Source organism: Pelodiscus sinensis, chromosome 2, assembly GCF_049634645.1.
Source record: "Pelodiscus sinensis isolate JC-2024 chromosome 2, ASM4963464v1, whole genome shotgun sequence".
NCBI classification, from domain to species: domain Eukaryota; kingdom Metazoa; phylum Chordata; order Testudines; family Trionychidae; genus Pelodiscus; species Pelodiscus sinensis.
The window spans coordinates 255424434-255448744 of NC_134712.1; the positions used below are offsets into that span (position 1 = coordinate 255424434).

Genomic DNA, 24311 nt, shown 5'->3' on the forward strand with positions numbered 1-24311 from the left:
TCAAGTGGCTTTGCTCTCGGCATAGCGCCTGCATGGGTTCCCCGCTCAGGCGGCCGTCTCTGGATTTGACTTCGCCCTGGGTGGAGGATGGAGGTGCCAAGCTGCTGGAAGGGGTCTCCGGCCGTTACCTGCCAGGTAACACCTGGGCTTTGCCGTTGAGGGGACTGCAGCCCCCGCTCGAGTGGCGTACGGGCGGTGGTAGCACGCCGCGCTGCATCGGTGGTGGGTCTGTGCCGGTCAGGGGGCGTCCGCCTCTGATCTAGGGTTTGCCGGGGAGTGACAGGAAACCAGTTTTGCATCTGGGGCGTGAAAAGCAAGCGAGTCCTCGGAGCTTTCGCTTGCTCTCGCGGCGGCGGCGGGCGAATGGATCGGTCGCGTCTAGCGGGAGGGAGGCTAGAAAGTGGTGTGTGAGTGTGTCGGCTTTTCCTGGTCTGCTTGGTGCACACCTCCCTCTCCGGGAGCTCTGTGACTGGCAGGATCAGGCCCTTCGGAGGACACCCACTCCTGTTGCAATTGTCAGAGGATCAGCCTGCGGGCCGGGTATCTGCAAGGCTCCTGTGGAGCGGGAAGCCACTCCCCTTGGTGCGAGGCAGAGGTCCATGAGACTGGGCCCCAGCCATCTCTTCCTGTGGCGAGCAGCAGGGGTGGGGGTAGGGAGGAGGTGCGAGACTAGGAAGCTGGCCAGACCAGACATTGGAAAAGCCCCGACACCTTCACAAGGTGCACGCTGAAAAGCCACAGTGGCAAGAGCGCGAAATCCAGGCCTGCTGAACGATGGAGCAGGGACCCGAGTCTCTTGGTTCCAGAGGCTGGTCCAGACAGTCTACGACAGGGAGATGCGTCTCTACGAAAGCTGACGGCCCTTCCATAAGGGTGCGATGTCTCTGCAGCTTCCCTCCCTGTAAGCCCCTCCGTGGCGGGGCCTGGACTCGCCCTTGGCTTTCCTGGCCAAGTTTTTTGCGGGGGTAGCTGCCCGGGGTCGTCCGGACGTGGAACCAAAGGGCCATCGCGCGCCCGCTGGGCAGGAGACCCAGGGACTCGGGACCTGGCTCCCACGACGTCCGGATCTAGACGGGCGCGGAGGACCAGCCTGTTGGTTTGCCTCCCGCAAACTCCACCCACCCAGACTTGCTCTTAAGAGCGCCCGCGGGTCTCTCGGCTCCGGACCGGGGACTGTCGTGAGAGACGCAGCCAGTCTTCCTGCAGCTGCTCTGCCTTATCGGCCTATCTCGGCTGCAGCGCTGTGGTGCACCAGTGACGAGTGTCTCCGTGAAAGCGGCTCAGAGCTATCCGAGCTGATGCAGCATCAGATGGCTGTCTAGGCAGCCTTCCACTCGATGGAGGGAGGGGAAGCCCACACTGCTGCCCGGGCGGGGGCGGGGAAGAGCCCGCCGCAGCAGGGAAAGGAGAAGGGAAGAAAACTTGTGCAGCTGTCGGTCACCTGGGAAGCGCTTAGATACCAGGGTGATGGGCACCAGGCGGTGCAGCAGCAAGGGGGTGCAGAAGAAAGGGAGAGGTGCTCTCCTGGTTTCATATGTCCGTCTGACCCAGGAGGGTGGTTCTTGGGGGCAGGCCTGGATTGCCACGGGGTTGGGGCTGTGGTTCGTCTCCGTGAAGGTGCGGGTCGGTCTCTGGGTTCCACCAGGCCCTGTCTCACCCACGCGTGGGAACGTGCCATTGCAGCCGGGGAATCCCAGCGGCGAGGCCCAGTTCCGTGCCGCTCAGATGGCCTGAAGGGAGCAGAACCCTGCCTGCGGATTCCCCCACGGTCAGCGTGAAGTGAGAGCTCTCTGGCTGGGGCCCGGAGCCAGCTGGCAGGAGGTAGAGCAGTCTGCTGGCTGGGCTGGGGCCACCTCTCCGCCCTGAGCCGGGGGAGCAGCCTCCCGAGCCTGCAGGACGTCAGCCCGCCCACGGGTGTTCTTCGGCGACCCCGGCTTCGTCGGCTCCCGGTGCGGGTCTGTGTCTGCCGTGTCATGGGATCCACTCGGCTGCTACTGCCTCGGAGCCAGCCCATCTGGTCCTTCCGCTCACGCAGCAGTTCCGGGGTCAGGCCCGGCAGGTGACCCTCGGCCTATCTTCACGGTGCTGCTCCTTTCTGTTGCTTGTTTGCACCGCGTGGGCCGTTCCTCCCCTCCCCCAAGGACCGCAGGGGCAGCTTGTCTGATGAGTAAGGACAGAAGGTGCTTCCGGTCCCCTAGACTGGAGCTCTGAGTGCTGTCCCTGGCCACTCGGCCAGCTCGCGCTCCACTGGCGGCGTCCATAAAGCTCCTGCTCCTGGAGTCCTGTTATTACACGGCAGTCTCAGCTTCTGGGAATAGCGGCCAGCCCTCCTGCTTGTGGCACAAGACTTGACCATGCAACCTAAAGGCTCAGAAACCAGCCGGCGAAGCAAAAGAACCCAAAGGGCATGACAAACCTCAGGAGAGTCAAGGCGGGGGGAGGGGGGTCTCTCTTGTTGGATCAACTTGTGGTGGGTTACGTAAACTTTCATAGAACACTAGAACGGAAAGGGACCTTGAGAGGTCATCAAGTCCAGTCCCCTGCCCTCACGGCAGGACCAAGCACTGTCTAGACCATCCCTGACAGGTGTTTGTCTAACCTGCTCTTAAATATCTCCAGTGATGGAGATTCCACAACCTCCCTGGGTAATTTATTCCAGTGTTTAACCACCCTGACAGGTAGGAAGTTTTTCCTAATGTCCAACCTAAACCTCCTTTGCTGCAATTCAAGCCCATTGCTTCTTGTCCTGTTCTCAGAGGCCAAGGAGAACAATTTTTCTCCCTCCTTCTTATAATAGCCTCTGAGGTACTTGAAAACCACTATCATGTCCCCTCTGTCTTCTCTTTTCTAAACTAAAGCCCAATTCTTTCAGTCTTCCCTCATAGCTCTTGTTCTCTAGACCTTTCCGCATTTTGTTGCTCTTCTCTGGACCGTCTCCAATTTCTCCACCTCTTTCTTGAAATGCGGCGCCCAGCACTGGACACAATACTCTAGCTGAGGCCTGATCAGCGCAGAGGAGAGCGGGAGAAGAACTTCTCGCGTCTTGCTCACCACCTTACGGGCAGCTTTCGGGCTTACCGAGTGTCGCCGCTCGTTCCAAGACCAGACAGATGCTCGCTGGCTCATCCTTTGGAATGGGCGCGAACTGCTTGTGCTGAGTCATCTCTTTGGGCTTGACTTTAGCTGTGACACCAGACGTTTCCTGGACTTGGAGAGCTCAAAAGCTCGTTTCTCTCTCCTGCAGAAGTTGGTCCAATAAGAGATGGCTTGGCCCGCCATTGGCTAGGAACAGGTCACCAAGGTGAAGGCCCAAAACCTCTCTGAGTTCCCTGGAGGATGCTCTTTGCTCTCCTGTTTGGATGGCTGGCCATTCTCCGGCATGGTTTACGATGCGGCACATGGCAGCAGGTCTGTCATGGCTGGCTAGCAACATCCCCCTGCCTTCCAATAAGGGGCGTGAGTGGGACCATGCTCTGAGGATCTTAAGGTCCTGTCAGCTTACGGCAGAGCCTGAGTTGGCTGCTCTGTTACTGCTTGTGTTTGGAATTGGAGCAAGTTTATGGAACGTGCATTGAGTACCGGGCTGCAAACCACTGATCGAATCATAAAACACTAGGACTGGAAGGGACCTCGAGAGGTCATCGAGTCCAGTCCCCTGCCCTCATGGCAGGACCAAATACTGTCTAGACCATCCCTGATAGACATTTATCTAACCTGCTCTTAAATATCTCCACAGATGGAGATTTCACAACCTCCCTGGGCAATTTATTCCAGTGTTTGACCACCCTGACAGGCAGGAAGTTTTTCCTAATGTCCAACCTCAACCTCCCTTGCTGCAGTTTAAGCCCATTGCTTCTTGTTCTATCCTCAGAGGCCAAGATGAACAAGTTTTCTCCCTCCTCCTTGTGACACCCTTTTAGATACCTGAAAACTGCTCTCATGTCCCCCCTCAATCTTCTCTTTTCTAAACCAATTCTTTCAGTCTTCCCTCATAGCTCATGTTTTCTAGACCTTTCATCATTCTTGTTACTCTACTCTGGACCTTCTCCGATTTCTCCACATCTTTCTTGGAATGTGGGGCCCAGAACTGGACACAAGACTCCAACTGAGGCCCAATCAGCGCAGAGTAGAGCGGCAGAATGATGCTTTGTAGCGCACAGACGAGATGTGCAACCTGCCCCTCAGAGCTTGCTCTCCGGCAAGGATGAACCCAGCAAGCAGGAGAAGGGGGTTAGGGCTGCGCCTGCTTCCTCTCCAGGCTCTGCTGTTCAGGGCCAGGCTTCCAAAGGGCAGAGGGCTAGCGGGTCGTCTGCGGGCCAAGGCTGTTCAGAAAGGCAGGTGTGGTAACAACTGCATTGCACAACCTATGTGGTAATCTCCCCTCGCGCTCTCCGACCACAGCACTGCCGAGATGCAGCCCGCTCTGGGGGGGAGGCCTGCAGCCAGGCCGTGTGTGTGTGGAATGCCTCTGAGGAGGAGAGAGGGACCGGAGCCAAGGTTACTTGGGTGGACGGTCTCTGTTGAGCAGACGGGGGGCGCCCTGCGAGTCAGGGCACATTACAGAGCCATGCAGGGCTGAGCCAGCCTTCGGGATGGACCGTGGGTCCTTGCACAGCCTGCTGGTGATTGACGACAGTGCAGCGGGAGAGCTCCCCTTCTGGATTTGGGCCCTCCCAGGTGTATGTCACGTGGGAGGGAGCTCAGAGGCGGGGCCGGACTAAGGGGTGGGCTAGCCAGGCAGCTGCCCAGGGTGCCAACCTACGGGGGGCGCCCAGCTCCTGGCGGGTTGCAGCGGCCGCCCAGGGCGGGGGCCATGTTAACCCCCGCAGCACCGGCCAGCAGCGCCCTTCCCCCTGCGGCCACAGGGCTCTGCACGGCCAGGCACAGCCCTGGGCTGCGCGCCATCAGCAGTGGCTGGGCTGACCGGGCAGCGCATGCACCTGGAGGCGGGGCTATGCACCCTGGGGGCGGCACCGCGCGCCTGGGGCCCGGGGCACCAAAATGGTTCAGGCCGGCCCTGGTCAGAGGGGCAGCTGCTTATGGGACTTGTCAGCCTGGCAAGGCTCGGAGCCCATCGCGCCCCCGTCAGGTCTCAACGCGCTGCAGTCGGGGTTCCCGGTAAGCTGGGCACTAGGGCAGCCCCTCCGGGAGAGATTCAGATGCTTCCCAGCTGATTAGCACAGCGCCCACAGCCGGCAGCCTGTCTCTCTATGGGCGAGGCAGAGGGAGCGCAGCCGCCGGTCCCGCTCACTTTTCCACGGGTGGAATCCGTTTTGTGATGTGCACGGCGTCAAAGTCCTACGATGTCCAGTCCAGAGGGCTCTCAGTCAGGCCCCTCTCCTCTGCGCCCGGCTTGGGGGGGGGTGGCTACGTCGGGCTGATAGTTACTCCCCCCACGTCTCACCCCCTCCTTGCTTTGCCTTTCAGAAAGACTTGACCTACCTGCAGCAGTGGCTGGAGGCGTTTGTGATGAACTTTGAAAAGATCATCGGGGTGCAGTCTCTGGACCCGAGACGGTGAGTCTGTCTTCCCCCTCGCGGGACTGGGTGGGGGTCCTTCCACCGAGTGCAAACACGAGACGATCCTGCGGGCAGGGAAAGAACCCAACTCGAATAGAACCAGCTCTCCCGTGTGCGGAATGAGCCGGTTTCTCTGCCAAGGGGCAAGGCAGATCTCTAGCTAATGGTTTTCTTTAACCCCCCGTGAATTGAACGGTGCCGGAACAATCGCGCTTCGGGCGACTCCTCTGAACCCCCGCAGATAAGGAGAGCCCAGGGCTGAGACGCAAAGCCAGATGCGTTCAGCCGAGTGGCACGTCAGGCTGGTTTTAGCTGCGCCGGTAACTGACCATTCCCCAGGGAGGTGGAAGATTCTCCGTCGCTTGCCAGCTTTGTAAATAGCCGCCAGCTGAACCAGACACGAAAGAGGGGCGTGGTGGAGGACGTGTCGCTGACTTTCTCCCCCCTACGATGGTGGAGGTCAAGCGGGATGATTACAACAGGCTCTTCCAGCCCTTACAATGAAACCAACAATAAACTGTGATGAGCAACGGCACACGCTGCGGTGGGACCAGAACATTCCTCTGGGCTGGTCTCTCGAACAAGCCTTCACTTGGTCCTAATCTGACCATTTTCTGGGGGCTGAGGCTCGTAGCTGAGGGCCTGCTCGGATTTTAGTTGTTCTTTTGAGGCCACCCGGCAGGGAGCTGGTGAGTGCCACCTGGTTATAGTTGTAAAGTGAAACTGTCCTTCCAGGGCCTGCTCGGAGACGCCCCATATCCATTGCTGCCAGCGTGAAACCAAGCAGCAGCAGCACTCGAGCCATCTGTTCACGCTGAGTCCGGCACCTGGGAAGTACATAAGGCCAGAACATAAGAGTGGCCACACTGGGCCAGACCAAAGGTGCATCTTGCCAGTGTCCTGTGTTTCGACAGTGGCCTATGTCAGGTGCCCCGGAGGGAACAGAATGGGGAATCAACCTGTGACCCCTCTTCTGTCATTCATTTCCACCCCTGACAAACAGAGGCTGGGGACACCATTCCCACCCAGCCTGGCCAACAGCCATTGCTGGATCTATCCCCCACGAATTTACCTAGTTCTCTTTTGAACCCTGTTAAAGTGCTGGTCTTCACAACACCCTCTGGCAAGGAGTTCCACAGGTTGCGGGAAGAAAAACTTCCTTTTAGTTGTTTTACAGCTGCTGCCTATCAACTAGAAGGGTTACCCCATGAAATTCTTTTGTTATGGGAACAAGTAAATAACTTTCCCTTCTTTACTTTCTCCACCCCAGTTCTGATTTTGTAACCCTCTCTCATATCCCTGCCTTAGTCCCCTCTTTTCTAAGCTGAAAAGTCCCTGTCTTTTTAATAGCCCTTTGGCAGCTATTCCAAACCCCTCATAATTTTTGTTGCCCTTTTCTGAACTTTTCCCAAGCGCAAGAGATCTTTTTTGAAATGAGGTGACCACATCTGCATGCAGTATTCATGAGGTGGGCAACCCATGGATTTATACAGAGGCAATAAGCTATTCTCTGTCTTCCCTATCCCTTTTTTAATGACTCCTACCATTGTTTGCTTTTTTGACTGCTCGGAGTGGATGTTTTCAGAGAACTCTCCACCGTGACTCCAAGGTCTTTCCCTCGGGGGGTCATTTCATTCATTTAGTCCTTGTCATTTTGTACGGCGAGTTGGTATGATGTTTTTCAACGTATCATCTTCTTGGCGGGTATCAACATTAAAATGCCTTTGCTATTTTGTTGCCCAGTCATCTAGTTTTGTGAGAAGCTCTTCCCAGCCTGCTGGCACTGTAGCTAGTCAGAGCCTCGCGTCCTCCTCCGCCCCAGGCATCCCTTCTCCTGCAGGAAGAGCTGCGTGACCTTGCCTCGTGGTCCTGGATATTAGCGTGGGGGCATCGTTGTGCTCGGTGTGTTACCTGCAAGGGAGGTGTCTGCCCCAGCAATCTTCCAGTAACCATGAATCTAGCAAGGATCCACAGGAATGGACGTTCCTCTCCGGCTCCACGGCTAGCTGCTGTTGCCTGGAAGCCGAAATGGACGTGTGCTCCTGGGGTGGGCGTGTTTCCGTGCCTGTTCTGCGACCTGGAGGCGCCTTCTCTCTGGATGGGGCGTGCGGGAGCGTGGGATTGGACTGCAGACTCAGTAGAAGAGCGTTCTACAGGGCAGGCCTGAGGATGTGCCTGATTGTCTCCTGCCTCCAGGGGAGAGTTCCCCTTGCTCCAGCTTCGGGGCTCTCGAAAACCTCCTACGAGGGCAGAGTTTCTCCAGAAGCAGCAGCCCAGGATTGAGCTGTTCTGTGCCGGGAACGGGGCAGCAGGCGGAAAGCGAGCGACGCTTGCAGCAATCCCCCGAGAGCCCGTGGAGTCCGTTGTCCGCGTTCTCCGGGAGGGGTGCAAATCGTGTGGCTCACCTGTCGCTGCGGGACCACGGCGCAGGTAGCTCTAGCTGGTGCAGCTTTCCTTTGCGCGGCTGCAAACGCTCTGCTCTGGCCCCGACCCCTCTGCTACTCCAGTCTTGGGTCCCGACAATTCTCCTGCCTAAAGATCTGACTCATCCCTCCCTAAGCCGTGCTCTGTGCTGGGAGCCCAGAAAGAAAGCCAGGCTCCAGATATCAGCTCTATTTAGCAAGTCCCTTAATTGTTGTAATTGCCCTTGGCACCACTCTTCTCTCCCTCCCTCCCCGCCCATTAGCAATCAGCTAATCTCTGCACTAGGGTGGCATTCGCGGCTGCTCTCCGGCCGGCGTGACTCGGGCAGAGCGCGCCGGCAGTGGCGTTGTGAACCATCGCACGATGCATTCGTTCAGGCCTGCAATCGCGTTGGGCGAACGCGCTATGAGGAGAGGAGGGGTGGGATTTAGGGCATGCGAGTCTTCTGCGTCATGATGCTGCTGTTTGCCGTGCAGGCGACCAGCCCTCCCTGCTCGGGCGTGGCCTTTTGCTTGAGTTTTATGCCCTGAAGCATGGGGATTGATACGGGGCTAACTTACATGAGCGAGTGTCAGTGCGGATTCATGCAGGCAGCCACAACAGGGCTCTTAGGTTCCTGTCCTGGGTGAGGGGAACTGTTTTTGGCAGTGGATCGCTGACGTAGGAATGACCATGTGTAGAAACCTTTGCTTGCAGGTTTTACCGCCTGCTCCTCCGTCTCCCCCTGCCTGTGGTTAGCACAGGCACAGGGTCTATTTCCACATCCCTTCGCAACGTTTTGTCCGCGCGCTGCAATGGAACAAGCTGTCCTCGTGTCTTCCAACCTGCAATGCAATTTCCTGGTGGCTTCCCTCCTCTCGTAGGGGTGGGGCGGGAAGGCAGAGGGCTCAGTGTGGTACGGGGAATGGCGGTGGCCGCGAGGCGCTTTCCCTCTGCGGGGAATTTGTCACCTTCTGCAGCGGGGGGGCTGTCAGTTGGGTTTCCTTGTGCAGACTGCAGCGGCTCATCTCCATCTCTAATAATATACTATATGGAGTCAAGTATCAGAGGGGGAGCCGTGTTAGTCTGAATCTGCAAAAGCGGCAAGGAGTCCTGTGGCACCTTATAGACTAACTGAAGTGTTGGAGCATAAGCTTTCGTGGGCAAAGACCCACTTCGTCAGATGCATGTAGTGGAAATTTCCAGAGGCAGGTATAAATATGCAGGCCAGGATCAGGCTGGAGATGATGAGGTGGATCCAATCAGGGAGGATGAGGCCCACTTCTAGCAGCTGATCTGGAGGTGTGAATTCCAAGAGAGGAGAAGCTGCTTTTGTAGTTAGCGAGCCATTCACAGTCTCTGTTTAATCCTGAGTTGATTGTGTCAAACTTGAACTGTAGCTCAGCAGTTTCTCTCTGAAGTCTGGTCCTGAAGTTTTTTTGCTGCAGGATGGCTACTTTTAGATCTGCAATTGTGTGTCCAGGGAGACTGAAGTGTTCCCCTACTGCCGTGGTCCCCAACACGGTGCCCGCGGGGGCATTTGTGTGCGCCCGCCACGTGCTCGGGGCTGGCCTGGCCCTGGGCCCTGGGCATGTGGTGCATGCACAGTGCCAGAGCCGGCTCCAGGCGCATGATGAGCACTGGCCCCGGGCGTGCGGCGCTTGGAGGAGGGGGGGGGCGCACGGAGCTTGTGGGGGGAGGGGGCGCCGGCCCCGGGCATGGAAGGCGCGGCTATGGGGGGCAAATGGCCATGCCCCCTGGTGCCTGGCAACCTCCACAGGTTGGGGACCACTGCCCTACAGGTTTTTGTAGGTTGCCATTCCTAATAATAATACTATATGGAGATATAGGATCTCATAGAGCTGGAAGGGACCATGAGAGATCATTGACTGTAGTCCCCTGTGCTTGTGGTAGGACCATGTACCATCCCTGACAGATTTGCCCCAGCTCCCTAGATGGCCTCCTCAGGGATTGAACTCACAACACTGGGTTTAGTAGGTCAATGCTCAAGCCACTGAGCTATGCTCCCCCCCACTGCTTTGGAGCAGTGATCACCACCCAATAGATCGGGATCTGCTACTAGATCTTGCAGCCTTAGACGGGTGATCATGACAGGTTTGGCTGGGAAGCTTTCAAGTGCCAGCACTTCAGCTGCCCCTCTCAGCACGGCTGTGCTGCTCCTGCGCTCTGCCTTGGAGGGGTCTCTCACTCCCGGGAGCCTCCTGCTTGCTGTGCAGGGGATGGGAAGAAGAGGAAGCGGGGGCAGTGCTGGTGTCAGGGTGCCCCTCCCTCCACCCTGTACCCCATCTCCACAGAGCAGAGGGGGGCAAGGATGAAGAGTTTGCTGGCTGCTTTTGGGAGCGGTGCAGGGCCAGGGTGGGGTGAGCCTGCCTTTAGCCCTCGGCACCACCACCCAGGAACCACCTGTGGTAAGCGGAGCCCAGCTGGAGCCTGCATTCTGAACCCCTTCCCCAGTCCTGAACCCCTTCTGCACCCCAAATCCCTGCCCCTAGCCTGATGAAAGTGAGGGAGGAGGGAGTGAGCAGAGGCGGGGCTCCGGAGAAGGGGCAGGAAGGAGGCGGGACAAGGATGTTTGGATTTGAGGAAGATCCTGGACTGCACTTAAATTAAAGTGATCTCATGCTTTAAAAGGTTGGGGACCACTGCTTTAGAGGAAGGAGACTGAAAAAAAATTCTCCCAGCATACACTGGGGGAGTCCCTTCCTGACCCCTGCCAGGGGCTGGCTGAAGCCCTGAAGCATGAGCCTGGAAACACAAGATAGAAACCAGAAGTGAGTTTCAAGACCATTGTGTGTTCTTAGGGCTGTATATGCACGTTCTTATAAAGCCCCCATTACTGCATCACCCTGTGATGGCTCGGACTAGGCTTTGAAAGGCTCTGAAAGAATCCAAATGTGAAATTGTGGAGCTATTAACTGTGGTTCGCAACCTGTCCTTTAAATCAGCTTCTGTACCTAGTATCAGAGGGGTCGCGTGTTAGTCTGAATCTGCAAAAGCGGCGAGAAGTCCTGTGGCACCTTAGAGACTAACTGAAGTGTAGGAGCATAAGCTTTCGTGGGCAAAGACCCACTTCGTTAGTCTATCAGTTAGTCTATCCTCGCCGCTTCTGTACCTAGTGACTGGAAGATAGCTAACGTGATACCCATTTTCAAAAAGGCCTCTAACTGTGATCCTGGCAATTACAGGCCGGTAAGTCTAAGTCAGTACTGGGCAAATAAGTTCAAACTGTAATTAAGAATAGAATTATCAGATACATGGATGAACGTAATTGTGGGGAAAAGTCAACATGGTTTCTGTAAAGGGAAATCATGCCTTACTAATCTGCTAGAATTCTTCGAGGGGGCCAACAAGGAGGATCCAGTGGATATAGTGTACTTAGATTTCCAGAAAGTTTTTGCCAAGGTCCCTCATCAAAGGCTCTTTAAGTAAAGTTCATTCTCTTGGGGACACCCGGCATTGGCCACTGTCGGCAGACAGGATACTGGGCTAGATGGACCTTTGATCTAACCCAGTCTGGCCGTTCTTAAGGCCACACCCTGACCCAGAACAGGGCAGTAGAGAGGTCCTCCAAGCTGCCTAGAGTAGCTGTGTGGGAAGCAGCCAATCAGGGCCCAGCAGGTGAGTATAAGAAGAGCGGCAGGGCCAGACTGAGAGCAGTTCCTTGCTAAAACTGGAGGAGAGTGGATGGTGCTTTGGGCTGTCTGCTGGATTCCAGCAGAAAAAGGCCCCGTGGCAAGGGTGAAGAATGTGCTAGCGTGATAGGAACTATAGCAGCAGCACAGTTTATTTAAAGGGACGTGGTTGATGGCTGCTATCTATAGGGTCCCTGCAGTGGGCTCTGGCATAGGGGGTGGACTTGGGGAAGTGCCCTAGATTTTGGGGCACCCTAGAAGGGAAACTGAACTCTTTCGGGGCCCAGGTGAAGAACTGGGGCCAGAGGGTCGGGGAAAGAGCGGAGGAGGATGTGACCTGGCCCAGGACTGCTTAAAGAGCAGCGATATTTTGAGGGCGCCCAGAAGGAACTGAGACTATTTGGCCAGGATAGTGCGATAGGCCCTGCTGGACGGATGGGAGCATAGGAAGACCTTGCCAACGGCTCTGAAATAGGTCCCTAGTTGGATTTACCCTCCAGAAGGGGTTTGCTTTGCATTTATCAGGTGAACAGGCTGAGCGTCTTGGTGGAGGGTGGTTTACCCAAGACCCCCTTACACACCCCAAGGCCTGACCCTCGTAAGGAAGTTTCACTCTAGGAAGACTGGTGGAGCTCGGAGCCAGCTCTGTAGAGTCCCCGGCTGCCTCTCTTACCACTGGGCCGTTCCGATTCTGCTGGTGGCACACGTTACTCTGAGCGCTGGGGCTGGGGAGAACGTGTCTCGCGCTGAACTGGCTCCCTCAGATGCGGAGAAACCCCTTTGCATTCTGGGGTGTGACGGACCGGGCCGGGTCTGGCCACAGCTGAGGGTGTGCGCTCAGGGCAAATTGCTCAAACTCACGGTTCTCTCTAGCCCCCAGACTGGAGACCTTTCCAAACAGGCCACACACCAGTCCCACAGAGCGCTTCAGCTGCCTGCCTGAAGCCTCACGAGCTAAACCCCTCCGACACCCCAGCAATATCCGTGCCCCAGATGGCCCCGGGCCTCATACACAGGTGAGGGGTCTTAGAACCCAATCCCACCTACCCCGAACAAGTTCTGTCCGGTTCCAAGAAACCAGCCACAGATCCCTGGTCAATTTACACTCTGGACCTTACCCACAAATCATGCTGAGCCAATCCTTTAGCATCTAACAACTAAAGGTTTATTGCTACAAGAAAGAAAAGCATGAGAGTGAGGTTGCTAAAGTATCATACATTTCATGCATCGAATCTCCCAGTTCTCGATGCAGGCTCTAACAGAGATGTTACAGCTGCTGGCTTAAAAGTCCTTGTTGCACATTCTAGGTCAGGATGGGTCCACAGTTCTTTCCGGCTCTTTGATCCCTGCACTGCTGCCTCTGGGATGAAGTGCTGAGCTGAGTACCAAGATGGAGTCCGCCACATGGCCTGTTTATCCCTCCTTCCTGGTCTCTTCTTGGCTGCAGCAGGTCACCTGGCCAGCGGCCTATCCCTGTGTTCCCTGCTGGTAGCCCCTAGGTGTCGGTCACTGTTCCCGAGGTGTGTCCTTGGCCCAGTGAGTGCTATTGTCCCACAGGGCCTCGCTAATTAGCATGTCCATAGGCCGGGCTCTGCCCAATGCTCAACCACATTCAGAGAGACTTCCAGTCTCCATACAGATTACAGATTCCTAACTACACCCACAGTTCATTATCAGAGGGAAATAGGTCAATGGAGGGATGATAGGAGTTACTATAGAGAACTTTCTGGGTGTCTGGCTGGTGAGTCTTGCCCACATGCTCAGGGTTTAGCTGATCGCCATATTTGGGGATGGGAAGGAATTTTCCTCCAGGGTAGATTGGCAGAGACCCTGGAGGTTTTTCGCCTTCCTCTGTAGCATGGGGCGCAGATCACAGCTGGAGGATTCTCTGCATCTTGGGGTCTTCAAAGTATTTGAAGGCTTCAATATCTGAGATATAGGTGAGAGGATTATTCTAGGAGGGGTGGGTGAGATTCTGTGGCCTGCACTGTGCAGGGGGTCAGACTAGATGATCATAATGGTCCCTTCTGACCTTAAAATCTATGAATCTATGATATTATACAGATATATGAAGAGCAGATACAGAATCAGAAGAAAGTAAGCTTTTGTGTGACCCCTCACATGGCCCCCTTTGTACCACTTTTGGGGCGAACACCCCCCCAGAGACCCGGCTGCTCCCCTCACAATCCAATAACGTGACATGGGGTTCGCCTCTTGGATCCCGCGCGGGTCTATTTTCGGAAGGCGTCTGTGCGGAGTGGGGGAGAGCGTCTCATTGAGTGCCTAGATTAAGTAGCTTTAATCCCCTGCCAAAGGAAGCTGTCTCAAGCCCATGTCTTTCCCAGGCTGAGGGTGTTTTGCAGGGCTTTCAGCAATGTGTCCTGTCCTCGGTGCCTCTCCTCAGAGAGGAGCATGCCAGCTGGGTTTCAATTCATGCCAGGCCAGAAAAAAGGAGGCTTTTGGGCCAAGTCTTATTTGCGTGACATATGAACGCTGTCGAGTCCGAAATGCTCATTTGAAAATCCCCAGTGTGATTGTGAAGGGCGTTACTTCCTCGCTGTGGCAGCGTGCAGCTTGCAAGGCACAGCAACAGTGTAAGCTGGGGGGGTGTCTGAAGCTGCCCCCAGTTTCCCGAATGCTGTTACTCAGAGCACTCCTCTTCCTAGTCCGCCACATGTTTCTTGTCTCTCTTTCCTCTTGGATCCAGGCTGCGAGCATTGTGTGTGTCTGCTCTGGCCTGCAGTGTGGTAGAAGCAAATTTTGCATCAGAGAAACTGAGTTCTGTAGCAATGTGGATTTCTTCCAGGGTGCCCTTGTCGCCAAGAGGGCTAACAGCATATTGGGGTGCATTTGGAGGAGCGTTGCCAGCAGATCTAGAGAAGTGATTGTTCCCCTTTATTCGGCACTGGCGATGCCACATCTGGAGCAGTGCGTACAGTTCTGGGCCCCCCATTACAGGAAGGATGTGGGCGCATTGGAGAGGGTCCAGCGGAGGGCAACCAAAATGATGAGGGGGCTGGAGCACTTGACTATGAGGAGAGGCTGAGGGATTTGGGTTTGTTTAGTCTGCAGAAGAGAAGAGTGAGGGGCGATTTGAGAGCAGCCTTCAACTTCCTGAAGGGGGGTTCCAAAGAGGAAGGAGAGAGGCTGTTCTAACTAGTGATGGATGGCAGAAGGAGCAATGGTCTCAAGTTACAGTGGGGGAGGTCTAGGCTGGAGATTAAGACAATTTCCCTAGGCAGGTGGGGAAGCACTGGGATGGGTTCCCTAGGGAGGGGTGGAATCTCCATCCCTAGAGGTTTCGAAGTCCTGGCTTGACCAAGCCCTGGCTGGGATGGTTTTGTTGGGGTTGGTCCTGCTTTGGGCAGGGGGCTGGACTCGGTGACTCCTGAGGTCGCTTCTAGCCCTGGGATCCTACGATTCTATGAAGCAGCTGTGTTTTCCAGGTAGGGGTGAGCACATCCCCAGCACCCCGAAACTGGAGAACTTTGCTTAGCAGTACCTGTAGGGGTGGTGCTCATGCCCTGGGACCCTTGTTGTTTAACTATAAAGGGGTGCTGTTGTCCTGACCCCCCCCCCAGTTCCTTCTCCCTGTGCACAGCTAGAGTTGCTACTTGGAGTAGCGTTTTCAGTCTGCTCTGAGGGTTTTCCCCCCTCTAGGTGATAGTACTTGAGGTTGAGTTGAGTGCATGCAGAGTAGTTAGCTCTCACTGTGGTTCAAGCACCGTCCTATCTTGAGGTGCGCTCTCCCCGCAAGCGGCTTGTGTTTTGGTGAAGGATGCGCGGAGGGACAGCCCTCCGCCTGTAAGTCCTTCCAAGAGAGGCCTCGGGTGGCCGGAGCTGATGCCCCTTTTGCATCAGGCCTCCCAACTTCAAGACCCTCCTCTGATCAGCGGTTACCTTCCGACCCGGCCGGCGATGTCGCTCCACATTTGGACGCTGCCGTTTTCCCCCGTGAGAACGGGCAGTTCTCCCTCCTCTAGCGTGGTGAGGAAGAGGTCCCATAAAACTCATGGGGGCCTCTCCAAAGCAGAAGGAAACGCTTCCTCATCCTTTGAGGATGCGCCTTATTCCTTCCGGCACACAGGCTAGCGCAGGTCTCTCCAGCCGCTCCCTAGCACAGCGCCCAGGTCTGCACGGAGACGTGAAGTGAGGGCTGTAAATACCCGTTGACACAGTTAACCGGTTAAACAATTGCAATGATATTGTTGAACCAGTTAACCGTTCGAGGGCTGGGGCAGAGCAGCGGTGGTTGGGGTCCCTGCAGGGCTGCAGACCTACCAGGCACAGCGGGGGCTGCTCCCGTCCAGCCTGCCCCGGCTGGGGTCCTGTTGGCCGACCCATCGCGGCCAAGGGCTGCTCCAGGCAGAGGCTGCCATGGCTGGGGTCCTGCAGGCCAGCCCACCACAGGTAGGGAGACCCGTCAGCCATGGGAAGTGGGCTGCTCCACTGCACCGCAGGTAGGGGGACTGCTTCTCCCCTCCTCCCCCGGCCAGAGTTTGGGCAGGTCCAGTTAACTGGTTACCGGGTAAGCATGCAGGCAAGACTAATGCTTACCGAGTAACCAGTTAACCTTTTGCAGCTGAACCCCAGGTTCAGTTCATACTGAACTTAAGTTCTCATCCTAAATCCAGGGGTCCTAAACATCAGAAAGCTTCATCCGAAACATCAGCTGGTCATCTGAAGAAGTGGGCTGTGCCCACGAAAGCTCATGATCCCATCGACATGGGTCGTTAGTCTTTAACGTCCTGTCAGACGTTATTTGTTTTGTTGTTTGTTTTTTTAAGTTTATCCTGTACAGACTAACTTGGCTACCCCCTGAAGCTTCTTAAATAACCAGTGTGTAGCAGTAGGAATATACTATGGACCACCTGGCAAGAATGGCAAAATGCTTGGGAGATTAGGTTACAAAACCAAACTCCAATAATAACAGTTATCCCATAATGGCTGGTTACATGTCACCCGAGTGCGGCACGCAGCGAGATACTTTCCAGACACCGTTAGTGACTGTTTCTTGGATCCCACAAGGTGAGAGGCGATTCTTAAATTAGTCCTAAGTGGAGTGCAGGCTCTGGTCCAAGAGGCCGAACTGCTCGGTAATAATGTAGTTCAAATTAACATTCCTAGGATGGGGAATACCCAAGAAACCCACCACCGTAGCATTTAACTTCACAAAGGAAGTACACCAAAATGAGGGACTAGTTAAATGGAAAATGAAAAGGGGCAGTTACAAGAGTAAAATGCTTGAAAGCTGTATAGGCACTTACTTTAAAACCCTCTTAAGGGAGGCTCGTACTAGAGATACATCTCAAATAAAGAAAACGAGGACCAAAATAAAGTCCCCGTGATTAACCATCTCTTCTACTCTGTACAAAGACCAAAAAAAAAATCCTTTAAAAGTGGGAATCCTAGACTCGTATGAAACCTACAGCTGGAAGGAACGTAGAGAGGTCATCCTCATTCAGTCTCCGGTATTCCTGTCAGGACTAAGTCCAATCCTCTTGGAGAAAAATAGAAAGGTAGCTTAAATTCTGGGAAGTCAAGTGTAAAGCAGAAACCGCAGAACAATGAGCAAAAGACTAAAAAAAACCAAAGCTGTTAGTTTTATGTACCTCAGAAGCATCATGCCTTCCGAATGCTCAGCAGGCTATGGGCTGATGTAAGTGCTAAATAAGCACTCAAGAAAGATGAGAACTTTGCGGGGAAGCTAAATAAATTCTTTGCATCGATCTTCACTGCAAAGGCTGTAACAGAGATTCACACCTCTGAGCCTTTCCTTTCATGTGACAGGTCTGAGGAGAGGTTTTGGAACAAATTGAAAACATGAACCGGCACATTAAAATACTAGATGGCATTCACCCAAGAGTTCTGTGGGAACGCAGATACCAAATAGCAGAACTACTAGCAAGTTTGTAACTTCTCTCTTAAATCGGCCTGTCGGGGCTGTTGCCCACTCTGGCACTCCGAGTGCAGAAGGTGGGGACCTGTGACCATAAAATACCTTGCCTCTCAAGACTTCTGTTTTTAAAAACTCCATAAGGTCACAGATTCCCTGACCTTGGGCGGTAGCTGCCACCACAAGTGGTGGGGAAAAAAACCTCTTTCTTCTTGAACCCAGGAAGATTCACTTGGGATCTTCTTCCACAGGGCACCCCAAGCTTTTTTACCACAAACAGGGGACAGGCTAGCTCAGTGGTTTGAGGATTGGCCTGCTAAATGCAGGGTTGTAAGTTCAATCCTTGAGGAGGCTGTTTGGGGCAAAAAATTTTCAGGGATGGTACTTGGTCCTGCTGTGAAGGCAGGGGACTGGACTTGACCTTTCAAGGTCCCTTCCAGTTCTAGGAAATAGGCAATCTCCATTAATTTAATTTAAAAGAGATTGAAAATAAACAAACTGTAATCTCTGATAGATGACTTCTCAGTCTTAGGCATGCATACACCTCCTATTACCTTCCAGGACCTAAGAATCAGATCATAGTTTTTAAAAAAGGTGATTTTATTTGTAACCCCCTTTTTCCTCCGGGAGCAGGTCACACTCACAGGTGTGCCTGTGCGTGTGATGGCTTTAACATAAAAGGAGATCCTGAGTACCCCAGTGGTGATATTTAGTTGGGGAAACTCTATCCACCGCCTTGCTGCTGTCCCTTGCTTATAAAGAACATATAATGGCAGTGCCTCCACCTGGCTGGCCCTGTGCACGCTTAATGGTGTGCCTTGAGAGCCTCCAGAAATAAAATTATTCCAGCAATAATCTGGATCTAGCTACAGAACAATTACAAATCATAAATAGTATACATCTGATAGATTACAGTAGAAAGAACAACCTTTACGACGTAAAGGAATAGAACTGAACAGATTAACAGTGAATAACATTAACAAAGTACACAGAAATAATAGGAGAGTATCTATCTGGCATTTGCACTGCCCCTGTTTATTACACCCCAGAGTATGCCGTCCTCAGGACTCTCAGTGCCATACTCTTGCTTGCATGGGCACGCTTGAAGATTTTGCAGCTGGAGTGGATGATTCTGGTCTCCTTCTGTGTGCTGGGTGCAGAGTAGTACTTCTAGCCACAGGTACAGCCAAAGGGCAATCGGAAGCAGCCGGCTAGATTCCAGTCCCAAAGGCTCTGAATCCAAGTCTGTAGCTGCAACCTCACAGCTCCTGGACTGGCTAAAACTCCTCCACAGCAGCCTGGCTTCTCTTTTCCAAAAACAAAGGGAAGAGTCTACAGACTGCTGAGAGTCTCTCCATACATGTGGAGAGACCCAGCACCCAAAACAGAGTCCTTCCTTCCTGGTTTCCTCCAGGGCTCATGGGAATTGTAGTCTCCAGGGCTAGATTGCAGCACACAGGATCTTTCCAGAGAATAAGCAGAGGCACCTTTAGTAAGGGGGCTACATATTAATGAAACAAAAAGATATATTTGGTTGCTAGGTGTTATAGAGTAGCTGAAAGAGACAAATTAAAGCACAGAGAATTGTTTCCCTGGGATTAAGTTTGTTACAGTGCAGGGGTCGGGGGGACAAATGTATACCTGGGTTCAAAAAAGAATTAGACAAGTTCATGCAGGATGGGTCCATCAATTGTTAGCTGAGATGCTCAGGGACACAACTCTAGCTGTTCCTTAGCCTCTGGCTGTTCCTTAGTGCCAGAGGCTGGGATTATTTTGGCCTTGCAAAGGGTTCAGAAAAGGGCAATTAAAATGATTAGGGGTTTGGAACGGGTCCCATATGAGGAGAGGTTAAAGCAACGGGGACTTTTCAGTTTAGAAAAGAGGAGACTGAGGGGGGGATATGATAGAGGTCTATAAAATCATGAGTGGTGTGGAGAGGGCGGATAAAGAAAAGTTATTTATTAGTTCCCATAATAGAAGAACTAGAGGACACCAAATGAAATTAATGGGTAGCAGGTTTAAAACTAATAAAAGAAAGTTCTTCACACAGCATGTAGTCAACCTGTGGAACTCCTTGCCAGAGGAGGCTGTGAAGGCTAGGACTATAACAGAGTTTAAAAGAGAAGCTAGATAATTTCATGGAGGTTAGGTCCATAACAGGCTATTAGCCAGGGGATAGAATTGGTGTCCTTGGCTTCTGTCAGAGGCTGGAGAGGGACGGCAGGAGACAAATTGCTTGGTCATTGTCTTCGGTCCACCCTCTCTGGGGCACCTGGTGCTGGCCACTGTCGGCAGACAGGATACTGGGCTAGATGGACCTTTGGTCTGACCCAGTACGGCCGTTCTTATGTTCTTATGGATTGAGCAAGAGGGTCACACAATAAAGTGCCCTGTTCATCCTCTCTGAAACACCTGACACCAGTCACTGTTGGAAGACAGGACACTGGGCTAGGTGGACCATCTGGCCGTACCTATGTTCTTTATGTTAGCCCTGCTCCCAGCTCAATGAATTGAGTTCTTTGGGGCCTCGCTAGACTCTACGAGGGCAAGAGCGTTTCGGCCAACAGGCCAGTTCCAGGTGTGTTAGCCACCTATGGCTGGAGCTGCAGTCTCGCCCCTCACATGGAGCATGCGTGTGCCAGGCCCTTCCTGCGCCAGGGTGGGGGTCACACGGCAGTGTCCCCTGACTAGTTGCCACTGGCGATGCGGTTCTTGAAAGGAATCCCTCCACTCCATCTGTCCTTTTACAGGAGCTCCATTCACGTCTCGGGCAGCTTCTTTCTCCCTTCGGTGAGAACTTTTTTCCTTGTGGCAATAACATCTGCCCGGAGGCCCCCTTCCACGCCATTCTAAAAAGACAAAGTCACTTTGCAGCCACACAATCATCTTTTTATCTAGAGTTTTTTCTCTGTTTCACTTGAACCAAGTTACATCCCTCCCCGTGATTTTTCTCTGGCAAAGTTTGGCTTTTTTTCTGGGGAAGACTAAACGTTTCCGTTCTTCGTGCTGTTTCATACGCAGACTGAATGAAGAGGCAAGCAGCTAAGTTTCCTCTACGCTGCACAGCCGCGCAGCTGCCTACTAAGCCCCATGCAGAGGCTGAGGACTGGGACAGGGACACCTGCTGGAGCTGCTGCGGCCACGCAGAAGGACGTCTCACTTGACCCTGAGCTGCTAATGCCTCCGGCCCGCACACATCCCAACACCCTGCCCCATCCCAGCCTCGGAATCCCTCAGCCCCGCCCCCACCCCAGATTGCCCACACGTGGAATGGATTTTGTGACATGCCCCAAAAGTTTTTGCTTCTCGCTTGTGTGCACCCCCCCAATTGATTTTTCTGTGAGTCACTGGCCCCCGACCCAAAAAAGGTTCCCTGCCCCTCCATTAGAGGGTGCACAGGCAAGCACACGCTGCGTAGATGATCTCCGGGTGGTTAATTTCCTGTATCATGCCTGTCGAGGATGTATCCTACTATGGCCCCTCAAAGGGTGGAAGCTCATTCCATATAGTCCCAGGCCATGCCGATGACGTTTCTAGGTGATGTTCCTATATCGCACGTTGCTGATCGTCTCAATCTATCCTCCATTCCTATCCCCCATCCTCCAGCTCAGGACTTGCAAATAGTCATCTGCCTAAACATTGATCATCCAAGCGGAATGGGGGCTTACGGTCTCTGCAACAACATGGTCTACAATTACAGAAGTGCGCAGCATAACCATGGCTATGCAGCCAGGTCTTCCTGCCCCCCACCTTTCCATGTCCCCAGGCAGACCTGCAGCAGACAGATTCCCCCCGCCTTGAAGGGGAGGGAGCCTTCAAGGTGGCATGTGGTTTGGGGCTGCAGAATCGCAGGCGTCCACAGAGCCATGATGGAGACGAATGGGCCGGTTCACACTTCTCCAACCTATCGATTCAGGCTCTCTGCAGATTAAGACTGGCATTACCCCGGCAGTTCGTTGGCCAGGGTAGCTCATAGCCATGAAGGCTTGAAGCAAAATTCTGCTTCGTCCTGCATCGGGCGGATGGATTTACCTCACCGAGCTGGATACAGCTGCACATCTGTTATTGAGCCTATATTGCTCCAGGTAGCTACCTTCAGAAGCTTTACCATCCTATAGTAACCTCGTGGCCATGCTGTTGTGTGGCAAAGGGTGCTCCAGGCCACGGAGGGGTAAGCCAGACTGGCAGGTGGTACTGCCTACATGGGTAGTGGCGGGGATGGTAAACGGCGATGGGAGCATGAATCGGCATTAACTGACAGGCCAATCTGGCCAGAGGGGGATGCCTCCTGGTTGTTCTGTAGCTTTGATCCTGGAATGCATTGTCGCCAGAGAGGAGGGGGCTGCTGCGGCTTGCATCCAGGAAGATCTCTCCGACCTCTCTTGCCAAGCAAAGGAAGGGATGCGCTGGCATCCACAGGACAGCTGAGTCTGGCTGCCCCTTCCGGATGATAATTGGGGACTCCCCTGCGTAGATCTTCCCTGCAGGCCTGCCTGGGCGTGGACAGGGAGACGTGGCCCCGGTTATGCCGTATGTTCTGGAATGGCTCTGAGCCGTGGCTGCTGTGGGTGCGATGAAGCAAAGGGTGTGCACTGCAGCAAGGAGTAGCTAGAGAGATAGGGAGCTTGATGCAACATCCAGCGAAGCTTATGGAAAGCAACTGGGCATGCCACTTATAGGCTGGGCGACTTGCTGTCATAGTTGCGAGTGCTGACCAGCACCCGGTGACTAAGGGGTTAACTAATGCCTCCTGTATCTGGCCAGGTATGGGGTGGTCAGCCAATAACAATGCAGGTAGGAATTTCAAACTGGAAGAGAGGGGTTTTCCTCTCTCTGTTCTTTGTCTGAGAAGCAGAGCAGGGTCTTTCTAGTACTGAGGGAGTCGGGAGACACTTCCCTTTCCAAGAACAGACTTCTTACAAGGTGTAAGTAGGGAAAAGTTTAGCTAGTCCATCAGGATTGATTGTTTTCCTTGTTTGGGGATGTGGAAATAATGTCTGAGCTGGTTAAGTGGTTGTTTTTTTTTACTTCAGCCCAGGGATTTTCCCTGAGGATCTATATCATAGAATCATAGAACCATAGAGCTGGAAGAGACCTCAGAAGGTCATCAAGTCCAGCCCCCTGCTCTAGGTAGGACCAATCCCAACTCAATCAATCCGGCCAGGGCTTTGTCAAGCCGAGACTTAAACACCTCTAGGGATGGAGACTCCACTACTTCCCTAGGGAACCCATTCCAGTGCTCCGCCACCCTCCTAGTGAAATAGTTTTTCCTAATATCCAACCTGGACCTCTCCCACCACAACTTGAGACCATTGCTCCTTGTTCTGCCCTCTGTCACCACTGAGAACAGCCTCTCTCCATCCTCTTTGGAACCCCCCTTCAGGAAGTTGAAGGCTGCTCTCAAATCCCTGCTTGCTCTTCGCTTCTGCAGACTAAACAGACCCAACTCCCTCAGCCTCTCCTCATAAGTCATATGCTCCAGCCGCCTAATCAAATGATGGCTCTTTCCATCTAGCCACTTTACTAAGCTTGCAACTGTAGTTTTGTGTTGATAATAAAGGATTGTTTTCTTTTTTTCTAATTAACCGGGATTGGTTGATTGTTGTGTCCTGGAAGGTCTGTCTGTGTGTATCTGCATGCCTGACTGAGGGGTCGACGATCACAAACTGCAGCTTGTTTTTCTCTCTTCTTTTTCAAGCTCTTTTGGGGAAAAAGACCTTGGGGTACCCTGGGGTTGGTTTCAAGTGTCCACCCGTTTGTGGGTTAAAAAGCACTTGATGGTAGCAGCAGATTCCCCAAAATCTGAGTATTAGGATTTTTTGGGGGGGGTGGAGTTTATGTAGCCAGAGCCTGTGGAGGCAAGAGTTTGGAGTGCTCTTGCAAGCCCCCAACTTCTGTATTCATCATGCCAGAGTGGGGAACAGCCCTGACACTTGCTTACTGCCCCTATTCTGCTAGTGCGGAATGGGTAGCAGGTTTAAAACTAATAAAAGAAAGTTCTTCTTCACACAGCGTGTAGTCAACCTGTGGAACTCCTTGCCAGAGGAGGCTGTGAAAGCTAGAACTATAACAGAGTTTAAAGAGAAGCTAGATAATTTCATGGAGGTTAGGTCCATAAAAGGCTATTAGCCAGGGGATAGAAATGGTGTCCTTGGCCTCTGTTTGTCAGAGGCTGGAGAGGGATGGCAGGAGACAAATCGCTTGGTCATTGTCTTCGGTCCACCCTCTCTGGGGCACTTGGTGCTGGCCACTGTCGGTAGACAGGATACTGGGCTAGATGGACCTTTGGTCTGACCCAGTACGGCCGTTCTTATGTTCTTATGTTCTTATATGCCTCCCATGGCACCCAATGAGACACACCTAGGACCGTAGCGCTGCCCAGACCCTGGCCTCATGCACTGTGGATGTAGCCAGCCAAAAAAGAGAGAGAGTGGAACTGGAAAAGGAACAGACAAGGGCAACCGAAGTGATCAGAGGTATAGAACAGCTGCCGTATGAGGAGAGACTGGTAAGACTGTGGCTTTTCAGCTTGGAAAAGAGATGACTAAGGGAGGATATGACCGAGGTCTATAAAACCGTGACCGTTGAGAAAGTAAACAAGGAAGTGCTATTAACTCCTTCTCGTAACACAAGAACTAGGAGTCGCCCCATGAAATGAATAGGCAGCAGGTCTAAAACACCAGGAAGTATTTCTTCATACAACGCTCAGTTAACCTATGAAACTCTTTGGTAGAAAATGTTGTGAAGGCCAAGACTACAACAAGGTTCAAGGAAGAGCTAGATCCATTCATGGAGGGTCAGTCTATCAATGGCTACTTGCCAGGATGGGTAGGGATGGTT

General features: G+C 53.5%; 1 protein-coding gene across 1 annotated transcript in view; it reads left to right on the top strand.

The window, feature by feature from the left end:
- NBEAL2 (neurobeachin like 2) overlaps positions 1-24311 on the top strand; it is a 182143-nt gene that overhangs the window by 57191 nt on the left and 100641 nt on the right. The window contains 1 exon segment of the mRNA XM_075922980.1: positions 5428-5516. Within this exon segment, the coding sequence (XP_075779095.1) occupies positions 5428-5516 (89 nt within the window).